Genomic DNA, 24,067 nt, shown 5'->3' on the forward strand with positions numbered 1-24,067 from the left:
GTTTTATCTGCAAAAAACAATTAAGCAACAGATAAAATAAAAGTCTGTGCTATTGGTAATTGAGTGTTAGCAAATACACTCCGGGATTGAAACCCAGATACCAAGATACTTTGATATCTTATGATGATTTATAAGACATGCAAGTGTGTTACCATAATATTTATAACAAAGAAAACAAATTCTTAAAAAAAAAGTTCCTATTTGTTTATTTCTGATCACTAAATAATTAGTTAATATTTTATTTGTTTCTTGCTAACTAAATAATACTGAGCATTCCAGAGAATCATCAGTTAATCATCACAATGTCATTAACTAAACAATCCTAAAAATGGCAAATCTAAATTTAAGAAATGTAAAATATTATAAGTTCAAAAAAATACAGTTGATTACTAATTTACTAATTAAATTACTAGATTACTAATTAAAAATTGTTTTTAGCTTTAGTTACTTCTACCACCAAACTCTAAACCACTTGTTTTATTACAAGTTTATTAAATAAATTTATAACATCTTATTCCCGGGGCTTCTTTGTGAATGTTAAAGGAAAGTAGTAACATTAGTAATTCTTTTCAATTCTTTTTATTTTTATTATAAAACCTTTGAATTTTTAAATTTACAAGGATAAACACGCACAGAACAAGCTCGGAGAATTTGCTCGGTTTTTACATAATATACAACCGCGACATTTATTTACGCATTATATTCATTAGCACCTTAAAATATTACTAACTATTAACTATTCATTAACACCTTATATTCAATAACACCTCAAAATATTATTAAACTATCCATTAGTACCTTAAATTCATAAGTACCTATATTTTCGAAATTTCTCAAAACCAACTTATTGCTTCCTAACAGCTTGAAAGACGTCTTAAGATTAGATTTTAAAAGATTAAATTTTATTAGATTAGATTTTATAAGATTAGATTTTAAAAGATTAGATTTTATAAGATGAGATTTTATAAGATTAGACGTGATAAAAAAATTTCATATCTAATCTGTAGTTCTTGTGATCGTAAATAAAAAACGCTTCATGCAAGAAAAAATTTTAATTTTTTCTTGCATGAAGCGTTTAAAAAACACCGTCCAGTTTTTGGTCAAATTCCCAAGATTAATGGCAATAAGTTATAGATGGTTCTTTTTAGTCGGCGTTCACTCGAAAATATACTTATAATCAGAGAAATTCTTTAACTCATGCGTCAATAACTTGATTATAATTTGCAAAGTTTGCAATGTATGAATGAATTATTAGACAATTCATACATTATCGTGACATGGTCACTCACAATATAACTTCCCAGTAGGCACAGAAACGTGACAAAAACGTGAATTTCACGTTTTGACACGTGACATTTAGGTGACTTTTTGGTCCCCATGAAATGACCAATTCACGTGATTTATGGACGTGTTTTTCACGTTACTTTTGGCACGTAATATTTAAGTGATTTTTCGGTCCCCATGAACTGTCCAAAAGACGTGTTTTTACGTTAATTTTGGCACGTAATATTTAAGCAATAATTGTGCTTTATAATTACGAAGTGTTTGGATTCGTGTAAAGAAAAAACACATCGTCGAGGAAATATTTAATACATATTAAATTACATGGTTTTATTAGTCAGTATATTAGTTCTTGACATAAATATTTTGAATTTGTAATAAAAGCTGCACTTTAGTTAAAATATCCTCCTCATATCCAATAAGTACAAAGTTATAGATCTGCATCTTACGAAGAGCACGCTTCAATCCACAAAGAGCACACTTCAAACTTAATCAAACGAATCAGTCGATTTATTCTCCCATAAAAGCACGCTTCAAACATAATCATCTAACGAATTAGTCGATATTTTCTCCTATAAAAGCACTTATCAAACTTTATCTAATGAATCAGATTTAGCTAAAAAGAAACGAATAAAACCTTAAAGAATATGATTATTTAATAATTATCTTAAATCACAAACTTTTAAAACAAATCTTACTTGGTGAGTCGCCAACTATTTTGGCAACAAGATTTTCTAGTGTTGCTATTTGTTTTGTTTTCTTTTATCTAAATCATTAAATAATTTTAAGAAAACAATACTACATACAATGTAAAAAAATAAAAGTCATTTGTCTTCTAGTTTTATACTCTGATTGCTAAAAAATAAAAAAAATAGGATTTAATAAAAAAAGATAAAACAAAAAAGTCGACAGATATTTAAAAAGAAAGAAGTACAAAATAAAAAATTCACATTTAAAAAAATATTGTTTATATATATATATATATATATATATATATATATATATATATATATATATATATATATATATATATATATATATATATATATATATATTATTAACTTCATATATATATATATATATATATATATATATATATATATATATATATATATATATATATATATATATATATATATATATATATATATAGTTAATAACTGATGCACATGATTAGAAAAAGACCTGTACTCACCTTATGTGATAACATCTGATTAAATAATTTGTTTTCTTTATTTTCCACCTTCTTATATTTGCATCTGTTTCTGCATTAACTTGTTCATACATTAACTCACTAGATGCAAAGGTAACAGCCCACGAAGTTGCTTTAAATGAGTAATCTACAAAGTTTTGAACAACATTAAATGTCATTTTAAGAATGCACACAGAAAAATTAAAACAATTTATAAAAATGTAACAGTTACCACATAACCATACAACATTATAGTGTGGATTTTATATCATGTTTTTCCTTACCCATGGTGAGATTTTCACCTTGAGGCTCTTTTTGCTGTGGAAACATTTACCACAGCTAAGGAGCCTCATCTACCCCTAATTATATATAACATGTTAAGTATAAAACTAAAAGTATGTATGATAAAGTATTGTCAAATAAGGTCACCAATAAATACCGAGTGCTGAAAATTCAACTCAGAATCAAGTTACATTCTCCAACAAAATATGAACTAAATTAAATTCTTGCTACAGGGTGCTTTAAAGCTTCCGCAATGTCACAAAGTTCAAACACTAAATCAGGTATTGCAATTGACCAAAGTTGAGCGTAATTTGGTTTAAATACTGGGAGGTTATCTATATTAAAAGATAAATAAAATGCAATTTGAAATAGTAATAAAAGAAAAAGCAGATAATAATGCGCTCACTATGCAAAAAATAAATAAAAATGTTTTACTAGTTTAAAAAAAAACATGCATACATACATACATATATACTCTTTCTTCATTACTTTGGCAACAAGATTTTCTAGTGTTGCTATTTCTTTGATCTAAATCATGAAACAATTTTTAAAAAAGCAATGCTATATAGAATATGAACAAATAAGCAGATATTGCAATTAACTATACTTGAGAGAAACTTGCTTTGCATATTGGAAGGTTGTCAACATTGAAAGATAAGTATAATGCAGTTTCAAATACAATAGCATCATAATCATCTTTTTGTGGGGAAAACATTGAACAAATCCGCATTAATAATCTGTTTTATATTGTCATAATAACAATGGTAATAAAAGTCATTTAATACATATAACAATAATTTCATAAACATAATTCAAACATATATATTAATTATACAATATTTAAATAATAAAAAAAAAAATGAAATAAATAAATTTTAACCTTTTTTAACAAGTAAAACACAAGATCAAGATGTCATATATGAGCCCATAAGAGTAAAAGTGGACCAAGTCCATATTTCTATATTGTTAGAAATAAGCGTTCTTAGTGTTTGCATATATTATAAATCAGCCATATGTAATATTATTGAGGTCTAGTATCATTTTAAGGCGCTACTCGACTTTCTCCCCCCCCCTAATTTTATGATTGATTCTGATAGAGAATTTTATGCTGATTAAGAATCGTATAAAAACATGGGTCTCAAAATCAATGGAAAGTGCTCTAATTCGAAGTCAAAGTTGTAAAAAATCCCACTAAAAACCCTAATATTCGCCATTTTTTTTCAAAACGCTTTCATTTTTAACGAAAATTAATTACCGTTACGTTGCGCAATAAACAGACCTGGTTTCCATAAGCCTAAGCATTATTATTTTAAAGTATTGTAACGAAAGTGTTATAACGAAATGAAATTAATAGAAGATTTCAAATAAAGGTTGAACGTAGAATGTGAGAATGTAGAAAAATTGATGAATAATTATTATTGTATCCTACGCTGGTTTTTTTTATTAAAAAAAACGGTTTGAAGGTTACTATTTCTAAATTTTACATGTGATAGAACAACTATGAACTAAGTTTCATAAGTTCTTCTTTTAGGAAACAAAACTGGTGAATTCTTTTTTAAAGTTTATTACAAAAGTACTTTACTTGCAATATAGTTTATTCTCTAATAAATCAAAAAACGGCTATTTTCATTGCCACAAAAATTTGCGCAAGATAAACATACTTTAACGAATTTTTTAACGTAAAAACCATGCTATTAACGTTTTGCTTTTGTCAGCTAAAAGATCATTAACTTAGTATTTTCAACATGGCGAATATTAGGGTTTTTAGTGGGATTTTTTACAACTTTGACTTCGAATTAGAGCACTTTCCATTGATTTTGAGACCCATGTTTTTATACGATTCTTAATCAGCATAAAATTCTCTATCAGAATCAATCATAAAATTAGGGGGGGGGAGAAAGTCGAGTAGCGCCTCATTTTAAATCTTTTTTCTTAGACAACAAGATATGTGAAATGCACAAATAAATTTTTGAATAATTATTAATAATATAATAATAGTTATGGACTTGGTCCATTTTTTCTCTAAACATGGCGCTACTGCAGTTTCTCCCCACCTTCCCCCTTTTTTTTTATTTTTGATTATGATAGAGAATTTTATGCTGATTCAGAAAAATATAAAAACATGGACCTGAAAATCAACGGAAAGTGCTCTATTTCGACATAGTCATAAGAATACATAGTCTGGAAACACGGACCGTTTCCATTGTTTTTCGATTTTAACTTGAAAACTGCACAACGACCCGGCGAACCTGCACAAGTTTAAAAAATGGCATCTTTTAACAGCGACTTCGAGACAAATAGTGATTTAGAATGTTTGTTTGACGTGGTTGAAGGAGGATTTTTGAACAATGACGTTAACTTAGTTACAGATATAGATTCTATTGTTTCTGATATCGATATTTATAGAGAAAATGTCGAACAACATGCATGCATTCAGTGTCCCAAAGTTTACAAGACAATTAGAGGTTTAAAGAGGCATATTGCATCGAAGCATATTTTAGAGAGTTTTGAAATAGGTTCTTCCAAAATGTATAATACATTGTCACCACTAAAGCTGAAAAGCATAGTTGAAGAATGTGCAAGTTTATTGCAAATAGACATGTGTCTGCCATTTGATATAAGAAAACAGTTCTCATGTGAGAAATTTAGTTTTTCAATAGATGATGCTGAAAATCTTTGGCAAAAGTTAAAACCAATAATAGAAAAATTTAATGGCAATAGTGATTTATTTTATCAAGATTATTATGGATTGTTGAGCGAAAATCTACTAGCTTCACACTTCAGCGATCTAACTTTGAGTAATACACTACTCACTGAAATGTCTTCTCTTATACTAAACAATCTTTCTCATATAAAACCAAATACTCAGGAAATAACTGATATAGAGAGAAAGAGTTTACAATATCTTATTGGATATATTTTTCAGAGAGTCTATACTAAATTTAAAAGTAGTGAAAATGTATGTAAGTATAGCCAACAGTGTGTTTCAATTTTACTGCGCTGCAGGGTTATGGAAGATGATACTCAGACACTTGTAAATATTAGAGATAGAGGGGGTTTGTGGAAAGTAAACAATGTAATTCAAGATCTTTTTCTGACATGCGAGAATATTTTTCGTAGAAAAACAACACAAGTTTTTTGAAAACTAGATCCTGAAGTTCTAATCGAGTCCATGTTGACAAATTATATTGTTTTATCTTTTTATAAACAAGTTTGCAACGATCCTGAATCAACTGAAGTTAGTAAGAATTTGCTAGAGCAAATTACATTATTTGTAAGAGTTCGTTCATTTTCTTATGCCAAAGACATTATTGAAAAACATAAGATAAGAAAGAAAACCTGCAAGACTCGTTCATTGCGCTGTGAAATAAAGAAAGCAAGTGAAGAAAATTAACATAAATATTGAACATAAAAGGCTATTTTTATAGCCACATATCTTTTTAAAACATTAATGGCATAAAACTACTTTAATTCTGTTTAAAATTTTATTTAATAGTTACTTAATTTATCAAGATAGTACTTCAAAAAATGTATATATATATATATATATATATATATATATATATATATATGATTTAGAGATAGATGAGGGTACATGCATAGAATGATTTAGGGAGAACCTGGAAGTAAGTTGATAACACATTGAAAGGTTTGGGTTAGGGCAGGGATCAGCTTCTTTTCATTATTCTTCCTTTTCCTAAAAAAACACACTAAAGGTTTAACTTAGTTGGACTTGATGGGTGCCCACCAATTTATTTTGTTTAGAAATATTTTTTGAAGAAAAACAATGCCTTTATGCTAATTCATTTATAGATACTCTCACCATTGTAAATGACAAATAATGCTTTTAAAACTTTGTGGTTATGAAAATAACCTTTTTTATTCAATTAATAAATGTGAAAAAGCAGAACTTAATGTTGGTTTTTAATTTGAATTAACTTTGAACTATTTTTTTTTCTTTTCGGTAAAGGATTATTTTCAATATCCATGATATTGTTAGTAGATTGAATGTTACCAGTAATTGGACGAACTGAAAACTGTGACTTGATTGTATTGTCATTGTAGCCAAAATCTTTGATAGATGGATTATCTTTTCTGCGACCAATTGCACGTTGTCTTCCAAAATAGTTTTCAAGGTCATCTTGGCAGAATCTTTCAGAAAATACAAATCGAACACCATTTTCAAGTAAAAATTTAACAACTTCTTTAAATGAATGCACTGTAATCTGCAAACCTTCATAAGTTTGAGAAGAAATAAACATTTTTGATTTTGAACTCTTGTCAAAACTTCCTTCGCGTTGATCTATAGATTCTTTACACAATTTAAAGTATAAGAGGAAGTTATCTAACCAAGCAAATCTTGAATCATCTACTGATTCATAAGGTTTTAAAAATGCTTTTCTTTTTGTTATATGCTCAACACTGTTCTTTACATTCAAACAATCAAAAAACCTATCCATCATTAAACAAAATTCTGCAGTTCCAGCAGCTTTTGGTGGTCCAAACTGCTTTAAAACATTTCCTACCGTTTCGCTCAATACTTGGGAGGCAAGACGTACCCTCATTACAGAATATGGTGTTAAGTTTACATGATCGCTTGTTAGTTTAGGAACAAGTTTTAAACCTCTTTCTAAATCAGAATTGTAAAATGTTGAAATATGATTCCAAAGAAGAAAAAATCCCTTATTCCACATGTAGCGTGATTTACATCCTGAGCCAGAATTACTTAGGCAGTTTCGAGAAGTTTTGATTAGATGAGGAACATCTGCAAAGAAAAAGATGAATCTATTATCATTACTAAATAAGTTTTTAGTGCGATATATAACTTTTTCCCCTGAGCCACCATCTAATTTCTTATGCATTTTAAAAAACTTCCTTTTAGGAGATGCACCATCTGCAGTTGCAGCTATGACTTTCAAATTTATACTCTCCAGATAACGCATTCCTTTCCAAAATATTGACATAAGTTGTGTTGATGTTACTCCAGTTGTAGCAAATGTTGCTAGACTATAGGAAAGTGGGTTTACTATACTTTTAACATGAAAAACTAAAACATAAGAGGCTAGCTCTCTCACATTTTTAAGTGTTGCGTAGTTAGTTTGAATATCTCCTAAATCTACAAATCCAATTAACTCACCAGAGTATTTATCCCAAACCAAATCTTCTTGAACTTTCATTTCATCAAACAGAATTGTAACAAATCGTTCAGAACTAGAGAAGTTAGAAGTTTTATTTGCAAGATCATTAATGACTTGAGGATTAAAACCTCTTGAAGGATGTATATAATTTTTGTAGTCTCTCAAGGTGCGTAAACTTGGAAGAACTAAAAATCCTGAACCAGTCTTACTATCAAAACGCAAATCAGAATATGCTGACGAAAATTTAGCTGCTAAATTGAGACAAAATTTTATTATCATTGGATGATACTTAACACTACAGGGACTAGAAGCTTTAATATAATTTTGCTGCTCATTCCAAAATAGTTTCATGAAGTCTGGAATATTTTTTTGATTAAAACCAGAGTACAATGTTTTAAGGTCTTGATCAAGTTCTAAATTAACTTTTTCACTTTCCATATTCAAAACTGTTCTCATATGTTCAATCTGATTTTCCAACTGGTTGCAATTTAAACAATGTTGTTGCAAACTTAATTTAATTCGTTCGGTGGAGGTAAATTTAAGAGGAGCATTCAGCTTTGCAGGTTGGTTTAAAGTTTTTTTTTTATTATTTACTTCATAATTAGTTTTAAGTTGCAAAGAATGGCATGAATAACAAAAATTCTGGGATTTTATTAAAATATTACAATTAAGTGAACGATAAAACTCATCTTGATTTAATCTAGGTTTAAGAGGAAGTTGCTTAAAAAGTAAGTAGCTAAACTTTTTAGTTTTAACATGTTTTTCAAATTTAAAGTTTTGGTTGATTAAGTCTAAACTTTTTACTTCAACACCAGGACAAAGAACAAGAGTTTCAATATGACATTTAAAAAAGATCCTTTATATTGAAGGTACAAAAGATGATCTATTGGTAACATCCAACCAAAAATTCTTATACAATAGTCTAGCAACTCGTCGACATAAATTTCATACTTTGGTAAAATATGTTTTGGAGAATTACAAGTAATTACTGCAAATTTATCATCCAAACAGGGGCGTGGTGGCTCTAAAAAGCCCATGCGGGATTTTCATTAAAAGGCCTATATATGCGGGATTATACCATATATGCTTGATGTAAAGGCCCATACAAAAAAAAAATATACATATATATATATATATATATATATATATATATATATATATATATATATATATATATATATATATGTATATATATATATATATATATATATATATATATATATATATATATATATATATATATATATATATATATATATATATATATATATATATATATATATATATAAGAACTGACCTTATTCTAATAAATCATTAATACAAACTAACAAGTTGAGATAATACTATTTGTAATTAATAGTATTGTTTGTAATACTTCAAAATAAAAAATGGCTACAACACGATGTAGCGACCACGTTTTTGTGTTGATTTTCTTAAAACACAACTTTACCGCAAGCAAATACGATTAGTATTTTATTGTTTGAAGAACATAGCCCAACACAAAATTAAAAATCAAAGATTTTAATTTTTCTATTATTATATAGAGATATATATTTTATTGTATAATAATATAAATTTTTTTAAATTATACATAATTTTATTCTAAATTAAATATTGAAAATCTTGAAAAATAAGAAATTCTTTTTATAGATAGTTTATGCTTTTGTTTAGTTCGGTGTTTTAACCTTTCTTAACATTTTCGCATAAACTCACAACAGCAAAAATGCCGCTCTTAAAATGGTGCTGTTATTGACATAATTTAAACATAAAAGTTTTTATAACGTAGTTTTATTTAGCAGTTACTTAATTGAAAAGTATTTTTAAAAAAATACTTTTCAATTAAGTAACTATTATTTTTAAAAAAATGCTATTTTATTGTTTTTTCATTTCAAAAAAAAAAAACAAAAAAAAAAATGAAAATAAAAAAATTTAAAGCCATGGAATCTTTATAATTCATTTTAAACTTACACATAATTAATAGTAATAAAAATGTGTCGTAAATATATAAAGTGTATAATTGTAATATCAAATTTTATTTTAAAATATTTGCGGTACTCCCACACCTCAATTAAAATAAGTTCGTTAAATAATATGGTTTTACGCTATTTTTAAAAGGTTATTTATACATATTTTTAAACTCGTGGGAGTTACATATTAAAAACTTGTGCAAGTTATTTTAATTGATAGCGGGGAGTAATTTTATGGTTATCTTATTTGTTATTGACATGTATAAATACTCATGAAAATTGACTCAGTGAGTAAAATGATATGAGTAACAGATTTACTAATAAGATATTTTTTTATTATAATATTTCAACAAAGATTCGAACAAAGCACTTAAAAGGTACTTTTTTTTTGTTCATTTATAATTGTCAATGTATTCTAAATTTTGTTCAATTTTAATTACGTGTGTATTAGTGTGTGATTTATCATTTTGAAAATTTTTTTTCCAGAAAAATATGAAAAAACAGAAATCCGGATAGGAAAAGAAGAAAGAAAAAATTCAAGCTGAGTTAAAGATATTGCAATCGGGACAAAAAACTCTCCCTGGATTCTTTGCATCATCATCAACTACTCCTATACCATCTGATTCCAATGATACCTTATTTATATAAATGATAACTTATTTATATAAAACTTAATCTAAAATTTAACAACAAAACATTTTTCTTAAATGAATTAAAACGCTATACAATTACTATATTGTAATTGTATTGCGATTTAATTTATTAAAGAAAAATGTTTTGGGGTTAAATTTTTAAATTAAGTTAATTTAATTATATAATAATAGCTATTATTATTGTTGGGTATGTGGACTTATTTAAATTTATTTCGTCAACATTACGATCGTTAAAAACCATTTATGGGTTCATAATTTTTCTTATGAAAAAAATATATCATAATACGTCTTAAAACATCTACTTTGTTTTCAGAACAATATTATTATTATGCAAAATACTAATATAATTGCGCTCAAAGCTGAAGACTTTATATCAAGTGATTAAACAGAAATAAACAGAAATATTGTAAATAATTGTGGAATTTCTATAAAATTTTGAAAAAATTAAAATTTGCCAAAAGGCCCAAATTTAGATGAAAAAGTGAAAAGCCCATGCGGGAATCCCGCATAGCCTCTAGGGCCACCACGCCTCTGCATCCAAAGAAATTTTCCAACAATCACCAAGAGAGAGCTTTAATATACGTTTGGTAAAATCATCAAAAGATTTGTAACATGACGTTGTAGTTCGAGAAATTAACTCTTGCGTCACTAAAAAGTCCTCACGTTTTGTAATGGATATTGAACTTCGCTGTGGTTGATTACTTTTCTTGGGGAGATTTAGAGTTGGCAATGCCCCATCCTTTAAAATTTTTCGAGATGAGTAAACCCAAAATTGATCTTCAGTAAAGTGAAGCTCACAAATATAAAGGTTGAAGGAATCAATTCGTTTTTTCAAAGAATCATCGATGAGTCTGTCTCTAGTAATTACGTTAATAAGCTCATTACTCCATTTCTTAATTGCATCATTAGTTGGAGTAGGAACTTTGAAAATGCTGATACCTTTGTGTCTTCTAGAAGTTGAACAACCAAATATTGCACAATTTTCACCAGGCATATCAAAAAAATCAATTTCAATAAAAACAGAAAGACAACTTAAAAAAGTAATAGGCAATCGCTAACAACAACAATCTTTTTGTGCTGGTTCGGAAGTCCGGAAACGAGAAAAAACAGTGTGAAAGAGTTAAAACAATGCGCTTTTGTTCGCTTCCAAACTATATCTTTCTTATAACTATGATTTCGAAGTCAAAGTTGTAAAAAATCCCACTAAAAACCCTAATATTCGCCATTTTTAGAATATTAAGTTAATGATTTTTTAGCTGACAAAAGCAATAAATTTATAGCATGGTTTTTACATTAAAAAAAGTCGTTAAAGTATGTTTATCTCGCGCAATTTTTTGTGGCAATGAAAATAGCCGTTTTTTGATTTATTAGAGAATAAACTATATTGCAAGTAATGTACTTTTGTAATGAATTTTAAAAAAGAATTCAACAGTTTTGTTTCCCTTAAAGAAGAACTTTTGAAACTTAGTTCATAGTTGTTTTATCACATGTAAAATTTAGAAAATTTCACCTTTAAACCGTTTTTTTTAATAAAAAAAAACCAGCGTACAATACAATAATAATTATTCATCAATTTGTCTACATTCTACGTTCAACTTTTATTTGAAATCTTCTATTAATTTCATTTCGTTTATTACACTTTCCTTATAACACTTTTAAACAGTTATGCGAAGGCTGATGGAAACCAGGTCTTTTTATTGCGCAATGTAACGGTAATTAACTTTCGTCAAAAATGAAAGCGTTTTGAAAAAAAATGGCGAATACTAGGGTTTTTAGTAGGATTTTTTTCAACTTTGACTTCAAAATAGAGCACTTTCCGTTGATTTTCAGGTCCATGTTTTTATATTTTTCTGAATCAGCATAAAATTCTCTATCATAATCAAAAATAAAAAAAAAAAAAGGGAGGGGGGAGAAACTGCAGTAGCGCCCTAAACATAATCAACAAATCGCTAAATCATTTTAGTGTAAAATCATGAACAAATTTTATATTATTCGTTTACAATTGCAATTCAAATTAAGACAAGTAGTACAAATTCATACTATGTTGTAAAAAAACACAATTACTATTTACTAATTATCGGCAAAAATAGTCCTCATTATTACAAACAGTACAATAAAAACCACACGAATTTACTGATCATCATCGCCGCTGTCATCGAGCAGTTCATCTTCTAGTACATCCTTGTTGTGACCGCTGTGTTCCAACTTTTGATAGAAGTCATGATAGATGGGAGGAATATACTTTAACAGTTTCATTAGATCTGAGTATTTTTCTTTGCTCAGTTTTGTTGCTCCACAGTACAGTGGATCCAAACTCACTTCACTAAGATTCGCTTGACGTCCGCGTTTCACTAGCGAAATGAAACTGATGATGCGTCATCATCTAAAGAGTATTTAAAGAACAGTTTGTATGGCTCGTTCTTTCTAAGTTGCAGCCATTGCATATCCAGCCAGTTGACCTTCTGATCACTCTCATCCACTTTCCGATTTGTAATTAATTTCAATAAGGGCTCCACACTCTTGAAATTATCAGTGCTTAATCTTGCAACACTGAAGCGCTTCTTCATAGAGCAGTTCTCGATCAATTTGTACCACTGTTCTGGCACGAAAATCTCTGTGGATTTTGGTTTTGCTCTCTCAATTATTCCAAAATCTGCATCGTTAGGCAAATAAGAATGCCCAGAGACCATAAACTTATGATTCACCAGTTCTATACTCGTCGTCTGCGTCAAATGCATCCATAACAGTGCAATTTTTATATTTCGATTTTTGCCGCCGCACGAGTCGCTGAATGCTGTAATAGACGTAATATCCCTATTTGCCAGATTTTGACAATATGCCAATAAGCATGAACCGATCTCACCTGCACCTCGTGAGGCTGTTCCCTCATGCCATATATTCATCACTGCATTGTCATTTTTAAGGTTTTAGTTTATATAATAACAAAAATAATATATCTATCTATCTATCTATCTATCTATCTATCTATCTATCTATATATATAATTCTTGTGAGGTATAACTTTGATTAAGTTTTGTTTGAGTGGAAGAAATAAACGTCACCTCGCCGTCGTTTCGCATCAAAACATAAGTTTCACTTTTTTTTCAGCCAAATTGCTTCTCGCGTATCATATCTATAGATGGTTGTAAAAAAGTTATTATATTCGCTCAAAAAAGGTAAGTTTTATTTTCTTAAAAAGATTGCAAATGTTGTTTTACAACAAATTTGAAAGGAATTCGTTTTTAAACGCAGGGTTACAGTCGGTGAGGAATTGACTTATGACTATAAGTTTGCGCTTGAGGACGACAAACTACCGTGCTTCTGCGGTGCAAAAAGGTGCCGCAAATATCTTAATTAGCGAATAAAAGACAAATGCGTAAGATTAATTTTTTAATTCTAGATTTTTTTTTTTGTTCCTGATAAATTAAATATTATGTGAATTTTTAATTTATCAAGATTTTGTTGTGTTTTTTTTAAAACAACTTTTGATTACTTCTTCATCACATAAAAATTCTTTTCAGATCCGAAAATAAAATACTCAAAAAGAAGAAATGCTGAAGAATTTAAATAATAAATTTGGCTCTTTACGTTTTTTCTCCAGATATTTAATCTGTATTATACTAATATAAATATTCTTGAAAGCTCATAAAGATTATTTTAACAATTATAATAGTTATGTTTTACGTCGTGCGCCTCGTACTCTTTCCAACTTAATTGATATTTATCAATAAAAATCAGTTTCAAATCAGCGTTGCCTTATGGAATTATGGGATACTAAATTTTGAAGAACTTACATTTGTTTTGGACTCAATGGGATTTTATGGCATTTTGACACAGAAATGTTAAAAATTCTTTAAAAAAATGTTTATTTTGGGGAAAAAAATTAAAATTAAGTTTTACTCCTCGTGATTTTTAAGGTTGTACCTTATGGCATTATGGGATATTAAATTTTTTGAGGTGAGACCTACCCATAAAAAATAAAAATTGAAATAAGACGATACACAACAGTTTTTTAAATTTTTTTCATTCAAAATAAATTATTTAGAAAGAATTAAATTAAACCAAGTCTTTTTGCCTCGATTATTACTAAAAATATGATATTTTGATGATAGGTTGTAAACAAAATATTTAAAAAACTTATATAGTTAAAGACTTGAAAATTTCACCAGTTCTTTATTATATTGTAATGCAAGAGTTGAACTAAAATGAAGCCATAATTTAAAGTTTATAAAAAGCGCTATAAAATGATAAGTTTTGTGTATAAAATAATAGTCTTAGTCCAACTCCTCCCATTATAGCTAAAGAACATACAGTGAAAATATCAACCTAAAAGCTCATGCTGATCTTGAAATATCACATTTTAAATTTAACGAAATTGGTAAAAATTAAATACTGAGAAAAACGTAAAAACAAAGATAAACTGAAAAAAAAAAATTATGATTTAGTTAATATAAGCGTGCTGAATAAGCAGGTATCTCTTCATTTTCTTTTTTTTTATCCAGAAATCTTTTTCTAATGGCTCTTAGTTTTCTTCTTGCTTTTACGCCTTTGTTGACTTTCTATAAACATTTTTTATGCGCTTTATACCACCAGTTTTAAATACATCACAGAATTGGCATTACAAATGCTTTAACGCTTAACTTCATTATTTTCAAGATTAACATTACTTACACAATCTGAGCAACTAGCTATTTCTTTTACAAAAGATTTTAATAAACCATAATTGCTTTTAATGTTATAATCATCTATGTCTACAGAAATTAAAGAGTCGAAGTTTATTTTTCCTGAACTTGAGTTACTAGTTGAAGGTAAGGAATCAGATTCTAACTTTTGTTCAAGTGTTGGGTTATCTTCTTTTTGTGTGCACCAATTGCAAGCAAACAGGCTCTTTTTTTGTCCTAGGACGAGTTCTCGGCAAATTATTCAATAAAACATCTAACTTTAAACTGTGTTACTAAAAAAGGTGTTCTAATAACATATAAACATAGCATGCATTTGCGGATTTAAAGACTTCTGGCAAACGAAATTGTGCTTTGAAAGTATGACTAATAACTTTAACTTAACAAGCAGCTAAAGGGTTTATCCATTGTCATAAACTGGTAAAATAGTTTTCCATAACGTCAAGGCAGAGTAGGTAAGAAGATGGTTGCTAAGGACTTTGCTACGTCCGAAATATTTATAAGTCTTCTAAAAAGCTGCTTAAATCACAATTTATTTTATTAATACTAAAAAAAAATAGTTTTAAAATTGTGTTCCTCATAAAATTTTTCATCACACACGATAATAATAATTTTTTTGATTTTTTTCAAAGTTCCAGGTCCTTAAGGATGATGAAAAACACCTTGACTTCCAATTCAAAGATTAACTTGTTGATCCAATCATGAAGTAAACATTAGGTTTGCACAGAAATGTTTAAACAGAATTTAAAGATAGTATTTGTTTTTTTAGAAGTAAAAGGTTTTAGTCTCGTGTTTGATAAAGTTTGTATGACACGCTCTTCAAACCCCAGGATCATGTCGCTCGCCATACAAGGAACTTAGGACCCAGCAAACACACGACGTCGTAACGACGTTGTAAATAGGTTATTTTCAAGTTATAACGTCGGACGACCTTGTAAGGACGTCGCTATGACGTCGTATCCACGACGTCTTTTAAAGACCCTTGTTCAGACGTCGTAGCAACGTCAGTTTAACGTCGTCTAATAAAAAAAAAAAAATTATCAGATTTTTTTTTTTTTTTTGTTTAACTGTTGCGTCAGGTCCGAAACTTTAATAGAAGCTAATTTTAAAAAGAAATTAAGAAAATGAGTAGAAAAGAGTATATGAAAAAATGGAGAAGAAAGGATAATTTGTTAAGACAATTTCTATACGAGAGTGACAAAGATGAAGATTTTTTTGAAAAAACGTTTGAAGTGGAAAAAAATGATACGAGCAAACAAAAACCATGCCACATAGAAGATTCATCCACTCAGCTTGGTTCTTTGAATTGTAGTAATCATTTAAATCAACTAGAGTCTTTGAGCCAGCTTGATTCTTCTGTTCGCTTTGATTTATCCAATGAACTTGATTCTTCCAATCAATACTACTCTTCTAGCGAACTTGATTCTTCTAGTCAGATCGATTCTTTCAGTGAATTTGGTTCTTCTTCAAGAAGCGACGAAAATGAAATAAAAATAGATGAGAGAAATAGTGCGGTTGACCCTAATGAAACATATTTTGTTTTAAATTTAAAAAAATGGTTGATTAAAAATAGAATTACTCACACAGCAAGTACTGAGCTGCTCTCTCTTTTAAGATGCAATGGACATGCAGCTTTGCCTAAATCTTCTTGTACTTTGTTAAAGACTCAACGCTGTGTTTTGACAGAAAAAAAATGTGGTGGGGAGTATATCTATTTAGGGTTAAGTAATGGTATTAGTCAAACTTTTAGAGAGAATCCTTTATTACCAGTTGAGAACAACATCATATCTTTACTTGTAAACATTGATGGTGTGCCATTGCATAAATCTTCAAACTCTCAATTTTGGCCTATACTTTGCCAGTTTAGTAAGTTTACACCATTTATTGTTGCAATTTTCTATGGTAGCCAAAAACCAACCAATTTAAATGATTTTTTATATGATTTTTTAATTGAGTTTGCGAATTTAAAAGCATGATAAAGATGGAGTTAATTTGTTGGTTGAAATCCGTGCATTTATTTGTGATGCTCCTGCTAGGCAATATCTAAAATGTGTTAAAGGTCATACAGGCTATTTTAGTTGTGAAAGATGTGAAATTAAAGGTAAGTACAAGTCGTTTAGAATGATTTTAAATACTACAAATTGTGTGCCTCGTACTAACAAGTTATTCAAACAGTATTTCTATGCCAATACACATCAAATAAGCCGTAGCATATTAATAGATTTTAATGTTAATTGTGTTGATGGTTTTGTCTTGGATTATATGCATTTAGTATGTCTTGGTGTTGTTAAGCGAATTCTTACTTTTTTAACCAAAGGACCTTTCCCATATAGATTGGGTTCTGCTCAATTGTTGAATATTTCAGAAAATTTGTTAAAGTTTAGTGGTAAATTTCCATCTGAGTTTGCTCGTCAATCAAGAAGTTTACATGAAGTAAAGAGGTGGAAAGCCACTGAGTTTAGGCAATTTTTGTTATATACTGGCTTTTTAGTTTTAAAAGATGCTTTTACTCCTGAACGTTATCAGCATTTTCTTTCTTTAACTCTAGCAATGAGAATTTTTCTAGATTCTAATGCGATTGTCCGAAATAATCATCTTCAATATGCAAAAGATTTATTGAATAACTTTGTAGTTAAATCAGAAGAATTTTATGGTCCTACTTTTTCTGTGTATAATGTACACAGCTTAACTCATTTACATGAAGATGTTAGCTTTTTTAACTGTTCCTTAGATGAAATCTCTTCTTTCCAATTTGAAAACTATTTGCAAGTAATTAAAAAGTTCATTCGCAAACCTCAAAGTCCATTATCTCAAGTTTTAAAAAGATTTTCAGAGCTTGAAAATCTTGAAATAAGTTGTAATCAGTATGCTAAATCACATAGAGTTATTTTTTCTCCAAAATTTAAAGACTCTTGGTTTCTCCTATACACAGGCGAATTTGCCCAGATTATTGGAAAATTAAACAACAATCAATTTAACTGTGTTGTTTTAAAAAATTGTGTTTACAAAAGCGTATTTACAGATCCATGTGACTCTAAAATCTTTAACATTGTTTTTGTTAGAGATATAAAAACTCACTTGAAACATGTTTGTCTAAGTAAAAAACATTTTCAAAGAAAAGCAGTATGTCTAGCTTATAAAGAAGGGTTTGTCTTATCATGTTTGTGTCATGACATATAAAATTTGTTTACAACCCACTCTTTAACTAAATAATAAACGTTGAAAAGTTTTTTGTACCTTTGTGAAGTATTAGATCAAATAACAATATACTTAATATATATTTTACAATGTTAAACATCAAAAAAATTGAATTTTTAAAAGTTTACCTATTTGGTGATTGTCTGTATTGTTGTAAGATTTTAATATTGTTATTTAAATATTTATAAATATAAACAAAAAAAATTGTTTCATTTATTTAAATATTCATAATAAAGTATGTTAATAAAAATTATTATTTGTTAAATTATTTATAGTAAAATATGTTACTGTTAACATGTTCTATAGCTAAAATTGTTCTATAGCCAAAATTTTTCTAAAAACAATTAATTGTTATTAGAAGAAATTATTATATATTTTTAACAATTAATCGTTTAAACAGTTTTTTAAACAAAAACTATTATAATATAATATTATAATATTATTATAAATAAGTATAAAAAATTCAAAGATGTCAATGAAAGATTTATGGGCATTAGTTGTAACTTCAAGCAAAGACAAAATTGGAAAAATTAGGGAGACAGAAACAGTTGTTCCATTTCATTGGATTTCCTCAGATGAGAAATGGTTGTATTGGCCTCCTTCTCGAAAAGATGAAAAATATACAAAGGCAATTCCCAATGAAGTTATTTGGAAGAAATTTGAAATTTTAAAAATAAAATTACGAGGTAATGATTTTGTTTTTCCGGATTTGTTCTAACTCTTTTATTAATAATTTTTCTTCTACTTATTAAAACTTTTAGGTGAAAAAGATTTGTGTGAATATGTGTCTGGAAACAATTTTATGTCCTCATCAAGCGAAAGAGAGAGTGCAGTGAATGAAAAAAGGGATATTGATTTTAACAGTAAGACAAACATTTTGATTTAGGATTTTGGATTTTTATTTAAATGTTTTTTGCAACCTAATGTTAATTGCAGTATTAAAAATATTGTTTTTTCTTTGTTAACAAATTTATTGATATTATTATAGTAGTGGAATTGCCTAAAAAACCTACTGAAAATATTATGTCACCGATAATTTCTTTGTCAAGTAAATCTATTTTAAAACAAGAATCGTATTCACAATCAACATCTTGTAAAAGTAGTTCTTCTGATTATTTATCACCGATAAGTTCTGCGTCACTATCACCTAGCCATAAGTTAAGATTATGTTCTCAATCACCTGTCTCCAAAAGCAGGCCATGTTCGCTCTCACTTTCACCAGTCCTAATGTCTGGATCAAGTTCATGTTCACTTTCGCCTATTCGCAAGCCAAGATCAAAATCTCGCTCCCCTTCACCTGTGCATAGTTCTAGATCATACTCAAAATCACAGAATAATCATTCCCAATCAGTGTTTTCAAAGTCAAAATCTAAAGCAAAGAAACTGGTTCGATGTATGAATAGTAATTTCCCAATGGATGAAGCACGTAAGTTAAAAAAGTTTTTTTTAAGTTTTATTGATTAAAATTATCTATCGAATTCATTTAGAAAACACAGAGAGATTTGGTTAACTGTTTAATGTCAGTTTTGCCAATATAACTACCTAAGTACTTTTATTAAGTTTACTTAATTTAAAAAAATGGTATATGAAAGAATAAACAATTTTTTTATGACGAAAATTGTCTCATAGATTCAATTTTGAAAATAAACTTTTGCCCTATACTATTACTTTTTGTTTTAAACTGACATTTTCTTAAATGTAAATATTATGTAATTTATATACTGTTAATAAGTGAAACAAAATTTAATATTTGGATTTTTTTATATGTAATTTTAGGATTTCAAAAAAAGACAATATCTCTTTTAACTTGTATCGTTGACCTATTGGAGAATCAAGTTCACCAAATAAATAATGATTGTACAAAAGATGTGGAAAAAATTGATAACATGGATAAATTCAAAGAACTAGAGGAGTCTTTATCAAAAAAAGACTTTTTTTCATTTATGGTGAATTGTTTTTGAGAATTCTTTTTCATAAATACCCTATTTACTACAATAAAATTTTTTTTGTGTTAAATCTTTAATGTAGTCTTTGTAAAAAGTGCTACCAACATGTCCGTTTGATATTAAATTATGTATAAAGTTAACAATTAGAACCCCTCTAGCTTCGAAGTTATTAATGTTAGTTTATGTTTAAATGTTATTCAAATATGTATAAGCAAATATATATATTTTAGGTTGGTCAGTTAAAAATGGTCGGTGGCAAGACAGTACGGGAAAATGTGAGAAATGTCATGAAAAGGTACACAACAATATACATTGATATGTTTTCCAGGCCTATATGGCGTCGTATTCTATATTAATGGATTAACTAACTGATAGACAATAATATGGATTAAAAATCAAATTAAATATTTTTCAAATTACATTTGAACAGGTTGCAAGGTTTACTATAAAAATTCAAACTTGATAGCCAAAAGTTCAAATTTGAATTCAAAAAGTTGCCTATAAAAATTGGAATTTAGCAATTCAAATTCGAGGCCTTAAAAAGTTAAAAATTAGTTGTTTGTTAAACCTGTTTTAAATAATTTTTTTTAAGATTTTAACAAATTAAGTAACAATTTACTCAATTACGCAAAAAAAATTATTTTATTTAAGTTTCTTATTTTATGCGAGTTTTTTATTTACAGTTCTGATAATTTCTTTTAATTTAGGTTAATGTCCTACTCTGTAATGTCATGTTTTAATATGCTTGGAACAAATAGACACGAGCAAAAAAAGTTATCATTTAAAGAGACAAAGATATGTAGTGTGGTTGTCGGTGAGTTTATATTGATATATTTATATTTAAGATTGGTATTCTATAAAATGAGTAAAAATAACTTTAAAGTGTTTTAACATATTTCATTTTGTTTAGCGAGTGTGTTGTCAAATCACGCGACAACTGAAATCGAAGTTTTGGATTCAGTGAAAAACGTGTTAAAATACGCTCCAGAAAAAAAAAAAGATGTATAGTTTTGAATTTTGAAAAAGAAATCCAAGCAGCTGCATTATATTTTTATTTGAGACTTTATTGTGGCCATTCTTTTATGTAAATAAAAGTGTAATTGGTAAAAGTAACTGTAATTGGTAATATTTTGGCGCTTTAAAATAGTTAAGTTTTTGAACATGTTACACATGTTACAACATGTTCAATTCTTTAAAGAAGTTGTTTAAATAAATAATACATTTTTTAATAGAAAATATAAAAATTGTATGTAAAAACAAGAGGCATATTTAGTCGTTTTTCCGACCAATAACCGATATCCTGTAGATCCTTTTTGCGACGTTGCATCGACGTCTATTTTTCACCCTGGATACGACGTCGTAAAATTGTTACACTTTACGACTTTACAGCGACGTCAAAACGACCAACCTCGCGACGTCAAAACGACGTTGTACCGACGTCATTGTGCTTGCTGGGGGAGTAAATTTCTCATTTTGAATACACTTGAATTTGCTGGCGACATATCTACCTTACGACTAATCAAAATATTGCTGACTAGCATTTTTAAAAAGTTTTTTTTGCCATAAGCTTTGTTGTCTTCAGTTATACTTAACTTTTCTCGGCTTAAAAGTTCAAATAGCTTTTTTGAATGACGAACTGATTTAAATTTCTCCATCAAAAAATCGCCTTTGAAGTTTTCTGTTTATGACATGCTTTATATTCTTGAGATTTAAATACTTCTCCCGATCAAAGCTTGTCTACCGTAAAATAAATCCAACTGAAGAGCAGCACCATTCAATTTTGACATATCAACTTGTGAAAAAAAAAAAAAGGCTTTGAAGAAAGATTTTTTAAAACTTTTTCACTATTTATCATTTGTTTACTCATTTTAACCTGATAACTATGACAACCCACGTTTAACACCAATACAATCAGGCAACAACATTTTAGCTTCGTTGTGCAAAAACTAGAAAAATCTTTTAAGTTAATTTCGAGTAATAAACAAATAAATTGTGCTGAGTTTCATCGTGATCAATCGATAAACAGTTTTCGTTAAAGTTTTTAGAAATCCCCTACGAATTTTTAAAGCTCTAAGTTCCAAACAATGTATCACTTAAAGTATTGGCTATGAAGCGAGCGTCATCACAATTTATATTTTTGTTGGAATAATCTGGTGTGAGGGTGAAAAAGAAAGAAATTATAAACATCTTTAATTTTTACTCAAAGTATTCGTTCGACGAAAAGTGCGAGGCAGCCAAAACACTTGGTGGACATGTTGCATGTACAGTTGAATGAAACGTAAAACAGTGGGCAGCGTTAAAGTTTAACACTGTTTTAAGAACAACCAGAAACTCAGTTCTAACTTCACTGATAAAATAATAATAGAAATAGTTCATCGAGTAAAATGTGCAATAATTCTTTTTTTTATTTTTTTTATTTTTTAAGTGACATTGTTTCATCCAGAGGAGAGAGCCTTGAACAAATCATTTTAAAAAAATGAAGTTTTCATCTTTCTTATTGTCACAGGTTTTAAGGACGTTAACAATATAGCAATAGGAGCGCATATTAACCAATCAAATAAAGATTTATTAAACATAAAGTTTCATTGTATAATTAAACTCAGACGCGATAAAAGATTGCTTCGTAAGCTAATAAAATATGTCACTTAAAATTGGGGGTTTGTTTTTGATTTATGCTTTATATTTAGCTGCAAACCTTCAAATATGTATTGTGGGCTGTGTTTGACCAATCAAAGTCCATCGCGTTGTTATCAACAAATAAAAAGATAAATTAATATTTGATTTACTTTGGGTTAACAAAACCTTTTAGATTTCTGATTGGGACGTTTGGAATATTGTGCTGATTTAAGTCATTTTGTCAACAACGCATTGTCAACAACTTGTTTGAGACTTTTCACATTTTTTCAAAAGGTTTAAGTTATAACGCTGAGTGTTTTTACTGAATACAAGTTTTTATGCTTTGACAACTCAAAATGACTGCGGAAAACGAAAAATGGGACGTAATGGTGTCATATAAGAAGGCTTTTAGTGTCATATAGAAGGCTTTTGTTGGAGGTAGGATTCCGACACTCCGTTTTCGGAGTCCTACCTCCGACAAAAGCCTTCTGTTCACGTGACGTTGAACTTAATCAAATTCATAAATACGTGTGCCAAACAAACGATTCGAATAAATCAATCACGGTTTTAACTGGAATGTCTGGAATATGAAAAGACTCAAATTGCTAGAAAGTATGCAGCAAATTACAACCACCATTTTGAATGTATTGTGTGGGTGGATGCAGCATTTGACAAAACATAAGTTTATGTGACTAATCTCTGTCTCCAACTAGGGTTAAGAGTAAAAGACTCTCAAGGCGATCTTTTCGATATTGAAATAGTTTGTAGAAAAATACATCACCATTTCGAAAATGAAAAAACATACATCTTCGACAACGTGGATGATGAGAGTGTAAAGATATTTGAAAAATATGTGTCAAATAAAAAAAAGGCATTTACTTTGGTGACATCACAATTGAAATCTTGGTCTACCGATGTTACTCAAGTGCAAATTCATTCTTTCTTGCCTCAAGGTGCGTTTCTTTTCGCAAAAAGTAGCATCAAATAAATATTAACAAACGATGACGAAAAACTTAAAGAAATAACCAGTGTTTCAATATCATCCACTCGCCATAAATCAAGCTATTCTCTTTATAAACAACAACAGCGTATCTTTGCAGGAATATTTAGATCTT

General features: G+C 28.5%; 2 protein-coding genes, 1 long non-coding RNA gene and 1 pseudogene across 10 annotated transcripts; 3 read left to right on the forward strand and 1 right to left on the reverse strand.

Annotated features, from left to right (window-relative positions):
* Positions 1 to 1,574: 1,574 nt before the first annotated feature.
* On the reverse strand, positions 1,575 to 3,518 carry LOC149880529 (uncharacterized). 7 transcript variants are annotated; one of them, XR_016446293.1, is made up of 6 exons: positions 3,363 to 3,401; positions 3,223 to 3,283; positions 2,913 to 3,090; positions 2,477 to 2,621; positions 1,980 to 2,047; positions 1,575 to 1,897 (listed from the first exon to the last, which is right to left on the reverse strand). It is a non-coding gene; the product is annotated as an uncharacterized LOC149880529 (long non-coding RNA). The 7 variants fall into 7 exon arrangements; XR_016446294.1 differs by having other exon boundaries at positions 3,219 to 3,283; positions 3,363 to 3,391; XR_016446291.1 differs by having other exon boundaries at positions 3,223 to 3,518.
* A 1,484-nt stretch (positions 3,519 to 5,002) lies between these two features.
* Positions 5,003 to 6,149, forward strand: LOC149880530 (uncharacterized; annotated as a pseudogene).
* A 10,097-nt stretch (positions 6,150 to 16,246) lies between these two features.
* Positions 16,247 to 18,351, forward strand: LOC149880531 (uncharacterized). Its single transcript, XM_090070764.1, has one exon. It carries the CDS (start codon positions 16,317 to 16,319, stop codon positions 17,166 to 17,168), a length of 852 nt encoding a protein of 283 aa, XP_089926890.1. The 5' UTR covers positions 16,247 to 16,316; the 3' UTR covers positions 17,169 to 18,351.
* A 417-nt stretch (positions 18,352 to 18,768) lies between these two features.
* On the forward strand, positions 18,769 to 21,379 carry LOC149880532 (uncharacterized). Of its 2 annotated transcripts, none has more exons than XM_090070762.1 (7): positions 18,769 to 19,076; positions 19,152 to 19,253; positions 19,379 to 19,816; positions 20,161 to 20,336; positions 20,567 to 20,631; positions 21,044 to 21,150; positions 21,247 to 21,379. In XM_090070762.1, the coding sequence occupies exons 1-7, from the start codon at positions 18,860 to 18,862 to the stop codon at positions 21,342 to 21,344; spliced, it is 1,203 nt and encodes a 400-aa protein (XP_089926888.1). In that variant the 5' UTR covers positions 18,769 to 18,859; the 3' UTR covers positions 21,345 to 21,379. The 2 variants fall into 2 exon arrangements, with proteins under 2 accessions (XP_089926888.1, XP_089926889.1); XM_090070763.1 differs by having other exon boundaries at positions 18,771 to 19,076; positions 20,167 to 20,336.
* The last annotated feature ends 2,688 nt before the right edge of the window (positions 21,380 to 24,067 follow it).

Source organism: Hydra viridissima, unplaced genomic scaffold, assembly GCF_058129835.1.
Source record: "Hydra viridissima isolate aposymbiotic clone 2 unplaced genomic scaffold, HvirCarnegie_v1 scaffold_13, whole genome shotgun sequence".
NCBI classification, from domain to species: domain Eukaryota; kingdom Metazoa; phylum Cnidaria; class Hydrozoa; order Anthoathecata; family Hydridae; genus Hydra; species Hydra viridissima.